Consider the following 9,662-nt stretch of genomic DNA (forward strand, 5'->3'; position numbering starts at 1 on the left):
GTTGTCTCGTCATTTGTCTACGGTTTTAAGAGGACCATATTCGTTGTTCCTCCAACTCATGCAATTTGAATTTAAGCAAGAACATTCCCAGCGCTTATGACGCTGTCGTCAAATTAGTTGACGTTGTTGTTCTGCCTTTGTTAGCTGCGAAGCTAAAAGTCAGCTTTTGTGCTTCTCTGGCTGCGTTGCGAGTGTAGGCAAAGACGTGTTGAAAGAGAAACATACAAGATCTGTGGCTCACGGTTGGCTCTGTTAAGGGCAGCGTAGTTGTACGTGTTCTATTGCTTTCGATCGCAGCAATAAATAGAGTCATTTGGTAACGCTGCTATTAATTGGTTTTCAGTTATGTTTTGCGACAACAATCTTTTGGGCAGGCATTGACAGCAACGAGAGTTTGTTGTGTTTTTATTTTTTATGCCATTCCTGGTAAATTTGGTCTGTGCCGCAAAGCACAGTGGGTCTATAAGGAATATTTGCGGAGAAGTTTACCACATTTGTTTGCTACTGGCTCATCCTTTGTCTCATGAGGAATTTCAATGAATAAATGAATTACATTTGGCTCAACAAAAATCGAAAGAACGAGGATAAATGTTCAAATTGAATTATCGTTCAGAATAGAAATCATTTTTTATTTATTAGAGTCAATATATATTAGATATATTAAAAAAGGTCGACGATTGTATTATATATTTGTGAAACTAAAGCGAATATTAAAAATTGTCCCAACTACAATCCGATTGGTGTACTTATCTTCTTTCTGGTCAAGTGAAAGAGAACTTGGTTTCTGTTCCCTTTTTGTAAATTTTGTGAAATAAATTATGGGGTTGCTAGAAGAATATTTGTCTCACTGCGAAGAGATCGTTGCTCATGAGAAGCGTATGAAGGAGACTGACTCAAGTAGATATAATGAGTCTACAATAGAGGCAGAAAAACAAGAAGTGCAAGATTTATGGGCAGATTGGAAGGAGGCTTATAGAAAGTGTAATTCTGAACCAGATTGCCAAAAGGCAGATAAGGTTACCATCAGAAAAAGAAAAAATGAAGTTCATACGAGATACATGAATTGTATGACTATCATAGGCGAATGGAAAGAAAAGTTAGTGGGGCAAACTGTTGTTCAGAAACCATGTCTTCGTCTATAAGTGTTCCCCCCTGTGGCACAGAAGTGTTTCATGGGGATTATGTTACTTGGCCCAGCTTCCGTGACTTATTCACGGCAATATATATAAACAACAAAAAGCTTAGTCCAGTGGAGAAATTGTACCACTTGTTTCAAAAAACAAGTGGAGAGGCAAGGGAAATTAATAAGAATATACCACTAACAGCGGAAGGGTTTGAGATTGCGTGGGCGAATCTGAAGAGCCAGTACGAAAACAAACGAATTTTAATAAACAATCAGTTGAGAATTCTTTTTAATTTGCCCCATTGTACTCAGGAGTCTGCAAGTTGTCTCAAGAAATTACATAGGGACATTACGAATTGTATTTCGGTTCTAAGGCTATACAAAATTGATGTCGGATCATGGGATCCAATATTTGTTTTCCAATGCTCAACAAAGCTTCCGAAACTAACACTGTCTCTATGGGAGCAGTCGGTTGAAGAAAAAACCGAACTTCCGAAATGGGAGGATTTATGTAAATTTTTGACTGAAAGGTTTCATACTTTGGAAAGTGTCTCAGATATGATGGGTTCACAGGATTTTGCCTCGAGACAAAAAAGAAATACGAATGACAGCACTAGACAGTTCAAAGTACATCATACTACGGTAAACAAACAAAGATGTACATTATGTAAAGAGAGTCATGTATTGAAATCTTGCCCAAAATTTATGAATATGAGTCCGAAACAAAGAATATCGGCAGCCAGCCGGGACAAAAGTTGTCTTAATTGTTTGGCTCAGGGTCATACAGCTTCGAAGTGTTTCAGTAAAGGTGTGTGTGTCAATTGTGGTGCAAAGCATCATACTCTTTTACACATCAGTAAGGAACCACCACAGAACCACGCGGGTGTAGCAAATGGCTCAAACGTGACACAGGGTCAATCGAAACAGTCTACAGAAGCGCCTTCTACGTCGCAGGATGTAAGGGCGTACCATACATCCGTGTCTAACAGAACAATGTTGGCTACAGCGTGGATCTATGTTATGAAAGACGGGTTGTCTTATAAAGTAAGGGCATTAATTGACCCGTGTTCGGACGATACGTTCATATCGAATAAAATTCAGAAATTATTGAATTTGCCTACGAAATCTGTCTCAGCTGAAATTTCAGGGTTAGGAGGTGAATATCTGGCCAAGTGTTCCAAAATTGCATATTTTTCAATTGCCTCTATCGTAAAACCGGCATTTTCTGTAGATATTGATGCACTTGTTGTGCAGGATGTTACGGGCAATGTTCCTACTCATTCCTTTGGGAATATGACTCCTGGTCAACTTCCAAATTTGGAATATGCAGATCCTCATTTTTACCAAACTGGTCCAGTCGATCTTTTGATCGGGGGAAATTTGTATCCGTTGATTTTGCTTGAGGAAGTAAAGCTCGGGATTCTTGGGTCTCTCGTGGCCCAACACACGGTATTTGGCTGGATTGTTACTGGGCCAACGAATGGAGCCAAATCAAGGCGTTTGGTTCGTTTTTCGCATTGTACTCGGGTGTCAATTGATGAGCAGTTGACAAGGTTTTGGGAAATAGAGGAGGTTGCAAAGAAGACCACATACTCCGTAGATGACCTTGCATGTGAGGAGATATACAAAAAATCCACAATTAGGACTGCGAATGGCCGATACAGGGTGGATTTGCCATTCCGACCCGAGAACCTGTTGGGTTCGTCGACTACTACCAATAGGTATGTTGCTCTTTATCAGTTTCTTCGAAACGAAAGATCTTTGGCCCGCAAGCCCGAGTTAAAGAGTATGTATGATGAAGTCATCAATGAATATTTGTCCCTAGGACATATGGAGAAGGTCGATTCACCTAGAAACAATTAAGGAAAAGGTTTTTACCTGCCTCATCATGGCGTGTTTAAGCCAGACAGTACCACGACGAAGCTGAGGGTTGTCTTTAATGCCTCATGTCCTTCTACAAACGGCAAAAGTCTTAACGACGCATTGTACGTGGGGCCACTACTGCAAAAAGACATAGTGTCTTTAGTAATAAATTGGCGCTTTTACAGATTTGTGTTTAACGCAGATATAAACAAAATGTACAGGCAGATACTGGTCAATCCCGATCATGTTCCTTACCAGCGCATTTTATATCGTGCCTCTCCCGATGAGGATATACAGGATTATCAACTTAAGACAGTGACCTTTGGCGTTAACTGCGCACCGTATTTGGCTCTTAGAACTCTGCAACAATTGGCAGAAGATGAAAAAGAAAAATTTCCTGTTGGCTCAAAGGTTCTTAGGCACAATATGTATGACGATGATTGTTTAGTTGGGGCCCATTCGATGGGAGAGGCAATGGAAGCTCGAAGCCAGCTTATATCAATTCTGGAGTCGGCCGGTTTTCAACTGAGGAAGTGGACTTCCAATGAGAAAGAAATTCTGAATGGCTTGCCCCGTAATCACTTGTTCAACGAACAATTTCTGGAATTTGGTGATAAGAGCTTAGTTAAGATCCTGGGGATAAGATGGAATGCGGTTTCGGACTCATTCTATTTTCTAACTGAAAAATTAGCCCATAAAGAATCTTTTACTAAAAGAGAAGTCCTATCTGTCATTGCAAGGCTGTTTGATCCGCTGGGTTGGCTCTCACCTATTATTATTAGAGCAAAGGTGATAATGCAGATGATGTGGCTCGACGATATTGAATGGGATGATCCAATAAAGCCTTTGTCTCTTCTGAAATGGAAGAGTTTCATTGCCAATTATGGGGAAATAGACAAAATAAATATATCGCGGTGGATAAATTATTCACCACACTGTAAGTTGGAGTTTCACGGTTTTAGTGATTCTTCCGAAGTAGCGTATGCCGCGGTGCTCTATACACGAGTTGAGATAGAGGGCAATGTGTTTACAAGGCTGCTAGTCGCTAAATCTAAAGTAGCGCCCATAAAGAAAATGTCTGTTCCGCGCCTAGAACTCTGTGGAGCTCTATTATTAGCCGAATTAGCCGATTCCGTTTTGCCTCAAATTTGTGTTCAACCTTGCACTGTATTTCCTTGGTCCGACTCGACTATAGTATTATCTTGGTTCAGAAAACCATCGTATAGTTGGACTACCTTTGTGGCCAACAGGGTCTCGATTATTCACGAGAAAGTGGGCAGTGACTGGGGTCATGTGGGAACTTCGGATAACCCGGCTGACCTAGCAACCCGGGGGCTAACTCCTTTGGAACTCAATGGGTGTGATCTGTGGTGGCAGGGACCACCATGGTTGCGGGAAGATAGAGCATATTGGCCCACGACTCCGCAAATACCAGACACTTCTTTGGAGACGAGGTCGGTCCAGGTTCATATTGCTAGGTCAAGCGAGCTGGAGGATGTATTAGACCGCTTCTCTTGCCTCTGTCGAGCGCTACATGTTGTAGCGTACATTTTTCGATTCTTCAACGGAATATATCCGTCTCACAAGCATAATGCCAGACCAAGATCTGTGAAATTGTCATCGGACGAGTTGGCTCACGCACGAAATAGGCTCATGTCTATGTCCCAGCGAATCTTTTTCCCAGCAGAATACGCTTGCCTAACCAAAGGCCAGAAATTGCCTTCAAACAGTTCCCTTCTTACCCTAACTCCGTTTATGGATAACGCGCACTTGATTCGCGCTAATGGACGCCTAGGATCAACATTAGCCCTGTCATACGGCGAAAGGCATCCAGTGGTTTTGGCATACCAAAGCCGATTCGCGCAATTGTATGTTGACTTTATTCATAAATTGACTCTTCATGGGGGTATTCAATTGACTCTGGCAACAGTCCGACTTGAGTGTTGGATAATACGGGCCAGGAATCTTATAAAAACCCGCATGAGAAATTGCAAGGAGTGTACTATAGCGAGACAGATACGTCAGGGCCAAATAATGGCGCCTTTGCCCGAAGAGAGAACAACTTTTGGTCGGCCCTTTGCCACGACAGGAGTCGACATCGCGGGACCGTTCGAGCTTAAGAACTTCCATGGCCGGGGATGCCGACTTACTAAGGGGTATATTTGTCTCTTCGTTTGTTTTGTCACTAAAGGTATTCATCTTGAGCCCGTAAGTGATTTGTTGACGCAGGCTTTTCTGTCTGCTTTGTCCCGGTTTGTCTCTCGTCGGGGTTGCCCTAGGAAAATATACTCCGACAACGGTAGAAATTTTGTGGGTGCTGCAAGAGAATTAAACTCTAACTTCGAGAAAATTGTCTCTGAGTTACGTGATGAAGTTGTATCTCGCTACGGGTTTCAACAAGTCGAGTGGCATTTCATACCGGCTGCTGCCCCTCACATGGGAGGGCTGTGGGAGGCTGGTGTGAAGAGTTGTAAGACGCACATGAAAAAGATTGCCGGACAAATACGTCACACTTTCGAGGAATTTGCCACAATACTTGCCTCCATCGAATGGCGTCTAAATTCGCGGCCCCTATCCCCCCTGTCTGATGGTCAGGTCGACCTAACCGCCCTCACACCAGGGCACTTCCTAATTGGTTCATCGCTTCTGGCACCCGCGGAGCCTGAAGAGATTCCATCAAAAACTGCGCTATTGAATCGATGGCGAAAGCTTAAAGTTATCCAACAGGAGTTTTGTCGTCGGTGGAAATCCGAGTACCTGACGGAGCTCCATAAGCGATTCAAATGGAAATCCACCAAAGAGAACCTAGTTCTAAACGATTTGGTCGTTTTACGGAACGAATCCACTTGTCACACTGACTGGCGCCTCGGCCATATTATAAAATTGTACACTGGTCGTGACAAGCAGGTACGAGTTGTCGACATAAGAACTTAAAGCGGTGTCATTACCAGTCCTGTTCACAAAATTGTGCTTCTTCCACGAGCACAATAAAAATATTACGTCTGCCTCTTTCCTGGTCCAATGTGATTATCATTTCTATCCTTGACGTTTTGTTGAATTTGTCTCTCTCACCTATAGCCATGGACTTTGATGACAACTATTTGTGCCCATTATGTGTCACTCGGCACCCTCTGCGTAAATGCCGACGATTTCTGACCCTTCCACCACTGGAGAAACGAACACTGATTAAGGATAAGGACGGCTGTTTAAATTGTCTCGCACTGTCCCACCAATTCCGTCAGTGCCACAGTCGCACCGTTTGTGGGCAGTGTGCGCGGCCTCATCACACGTTACTTCACTCACCCCCTCTTCATGAACGGGTAGCTTGGGTGCAAATGACGGCATGGGCCGTGATGTGGACCCCACTTGCCCCACAGGAACGCTTAAACGTACGCGTCATGCTGGATCCAAACGTCATGACCAGCTTTTATACACCGACTGCGACTTTTCCGCTTGCCTGGGAGAAGTGTAAAGATATCCTGCCGGTACGACTGTGGGGCACTCGGAATCACGTTCGCACGGTGTCTGTCGATTTGGTGAAAAGGGTACAAGCAGCCATCCGAGTACCTGGGTCTCCACTCATTGCTGACCCAATCAGGGCAAAGTACGGTGCCGAAAAATTGGCGGATTATGGGTTTCACATCCCCTACCCGTGCCCGGTCGTCCTAGGGGCAGATGTTGCTGCGGTGGCCTACTTGGGACTTCCAAGGAAAGAAGACAACTTGCAATTTGCTCAAGAAACCATTTTTGGGACGGCTTTTTTTGGGCATGTCGAAGTAAGCAAAGAGCTGTAGCAATAATCATTGGACCAATAACGATTGCATTTTTGAATTATTTTATTTTATGTTTTTGCTACCTTTTACATAATTATGCTTCTTATTAGATCTCCATTATTACCATCATTAATAGTTCTTAACGTCATTTACCTTTTGAGTTGAATTTGAATTTCGATCATAGTATTATATGTACACATATACATCTAAGTATAAATTATGTATTATTATTTATTTTATCATGGTTGCGTACCATCGCAAGGGTGTTCACACCGGTGTTCACACCGCGGGGCAAAAGTGGACCAACACGACAAATTAGTTTAGCTAATATACACATATATATATATGTGCTCGAGTGTGTGAACATTCCGCTGCGCTCGTTCCCTTCTGCTCCCTTCATAATTGAGTTTATTTTGTCTCGTTCCTCTTTCACTGCTCTCTTTGGTGGTTGAACATAGATCCCACACTTGTGGGTTCTATTGCTCGCTCTCTTTTTGCGAATCTTTAAAATTGATGAAGGTCCGTATAGAATTTATTAAGGAAGACAGAAGGGACAGAGACAGTCGTGTGCTACAGTAACCTTTTGGACAACATACAACGTAAAGCCATCAAACTCCCTGCTGAAATAAAAGAACCCCATTTGAATTTGTTGGGGACAAAATTAATAGTGTGTGTTTTTAAAAAGTAAGTGCGAAAGTGCTGTGATCATCCGGTGGCGTTGTTAAGGCAGGTCCCTGGCCAGTAAGCTGCCCCGTCACAATCTCATTCAGAGGTAAACAAAGTGTAAATATTTCCTTTTATTTTCTTTTTACTTTCTTTTAATTTCCTCTTTAATTCCTTAGTTTAGGCATAATGTTTTTTATAGTTAGTTTATAAAATAATGAATTGTTATTTTTTGAAACTGTATTTTTTATGCCTACACTCTGTGTTGATGTTTGTTTTTTGAAGGATTTGGGGCTGTTGCCTTGTAGCGCAGTCATATACCATATGTTTAAGAGTATCCATAATTGTAAGACATTGAAATAGTAGCCTGTAAGATACTAAGCGTAACTGTATATATATAGGAATGTTATCAGAAATAAAAAGGCTATTTTGAAATTGAAATTGTAAATCAACCATTACAGTGTTAACAGTGTTTGTGTGCATATCGTGAAGTGGCGCGTACTAAGCAAACTGTCCGTTAATCACTATTGGCAAAAAAAACTTAAGTATTTTTGTAAAGATTTATTTGGAAAAAGACTTTTATTCATGCGTGTGCTTAACTGTGTCAATTGGCCACATAGTGCTTCTTGAATTGACTTATAGAGCTAGAAGACTTTATTCCATTGCTCTCTGTTGTGTGTTGCTGTTTTCCAGCTATTCATTGGCGACAAACAATTTTTAAAAAGAGAAAAAACTATATCAAACCTTATTTTATCAAAACAAATTTACGTAAAAAATAGTTTTGAATAATAATTAAATTGTAAATTGTAGTTAAATTAAAAAAAAAACAAAATATTTTTTGGTCGATATATTTTTTCCAGTGGATTTGGTAATTTGCTGGCAATTTAGTTATTCGAAATTTGCTTAAACGATCCTGTTTTAGGCGTAAATACAAAATAAAATTGCCATCTATTGTTTATAGGTATACAACATTACAGTTTATTATTTTTAAGCATTTCACATTTTCAAATATGATCTCATCTTATCGACCGTACTGTTGTTAATATACATGTCATAATTATCAGTTATTAACTAAAGGGTGATTTTTTTGAGGTTAGGATTTTCATGCATTAGTATTTGACAGATCACGTGGGATTTCAGACATGGTGTCAAAGAGAAAGATGCTCAGTATGCTTTGACATTTCATCATGAATAGACTTACTAACGAGCAACGCTTGCAAATCATTGAATTTTATTACCAAAATCAGTGTTCGGTTCGAAATGTGTTCATTCACCGTAACGTTGTGTCCAACAGCATCTTTGAAAAAATACGGTCCAATGATTCCACCAGCGTACAAACCACACCAAACAGTGCATTTTTCGGGATGCATGGGCAGTTCTTGAACGGCTTCTGGTTGCTCTTCACTCCAAATGCGGCAATTTTGCTTATTTACGTAGCCATTCAACCAGAAATGAGCCTCATCGCTGAACAAAATTTGTCAAAATTTGAACACATTTCGAACCGAACACTGATTTTGGTAATAAAATTCAATGATTTGCAAGCGTTGCTCGTTAGTAAGTCTATTCATGATGAAATGTCAAAGCATACTGAGCATCTTTCTCTTTGACACCATGTCTGAAATCCCACGTGATCTGTCAAATACTAATGCATGAAAATCCTAACCTCAAAAAAATCACCCTTTATCATGCATCAATATTTCGCCTTTTTGCGTACATTAACATAATAAGAATTTAGTTTTATCGACCCTACTCAAGATTATCGGCATTTAATACGATTAATGTAATCATTAGGGTACTGTAAAAACTATTTATTTTACATTTTAATATCACATGGTAATCATTGTTAATTTTCTGATGCTGAAAAAAAATTGGCATAGTGTTATAACAAAACATCGAAACGAAGTATCTACGATCGTCCCTCTTCGTACATTTGTGACAAAGTTAGCAGCTCCAAGCAAAGGAAAAATTTAATGGTAGTATATGCGTGCATTTTAGTATCTGTGTGTATGTATGCTTTTTAGTGTTGTATACCATCGTTTCATCGTATTGTTCTATTGGCGTCGGTTTTTGTTTCGTCATGTATATATGTATATTAAGAAGCTAAATTTTTGTCGACGGCAAATTGAAAAATGGTAATATTTATTTTCAAATAAATTTTATGTATTTTTTTTAATAAAAAATTGTAACAAGAAATATCTCTTTTTAAATATGTTTTGTGGTCCTGAAAAGGACCGATAGCG

The 9,662-nt window shown here is 40.4% G+C and overlaps 2 protein-coding genes across 2 annotated transcripts; both read left to right on the forward strand.

The window, feature by feature from the left end:
• Positions 1-1,126: 1,126 nt before the first annotated feature.
• LOC131996108 (uncharacterized) lies at positions 1,127-2,986 on the forward strand. The gene has a single exon (XM_059365558.1). It carries the CDS (start codon positions 1,127-1,129, stop codon positions 2,984-2,986), a length of 1,860 nt encoding a protein of 619 aa, XP_059221541.1.
• A 213-nt stretch (positions 2,987-3,199) lies between these two features.
• Positions 3,200-5,920, forward strand: LOC131996109 (uncharacterized). Its single transcript, XM_059365559.1, has one exon. The coding sequence runs from the start codon at positions 3,200-3,202 to the stop codon at positions 5,918-5,920; it is 2,721 nt and encodes a 906-aa protein (XP_059221542.1).
• The last annotated feature ends 3,742 nt before the right edge of the window (positions 5,921-9,662 follow it).

Source organism: Stomoxys calcitrans, chromosome 3 (assembly GCF_963082655.1).
Source record: "Stomoxys calcitrans chromosome 3, idStoCalc2.1, whole genome shotgun sequence".
In the NCBI taxonomy this organism is placed as follows: Eukaryota; Metazoa; Arthropoda; class Insecta; order Diptera; family Muscidae; genus Stomoxys; species Stomoxys calcitrans.

Coding starts and splice junctions, on each gene's coding strand:
- LOC131996108 (XM_059365558.1), top strand. CDS start 1,127: ATGTCTTCGTCTATAAGTGTTCCCCCCTGTGGCACAGAAGTGTTTCAT.
- LOC131996109 (XM_059365559.1), top strand. CDS start 3,200: ATGTACAGGCAGATACTGGTCAATCCCGATCATGTTCCTTACCAGCGC.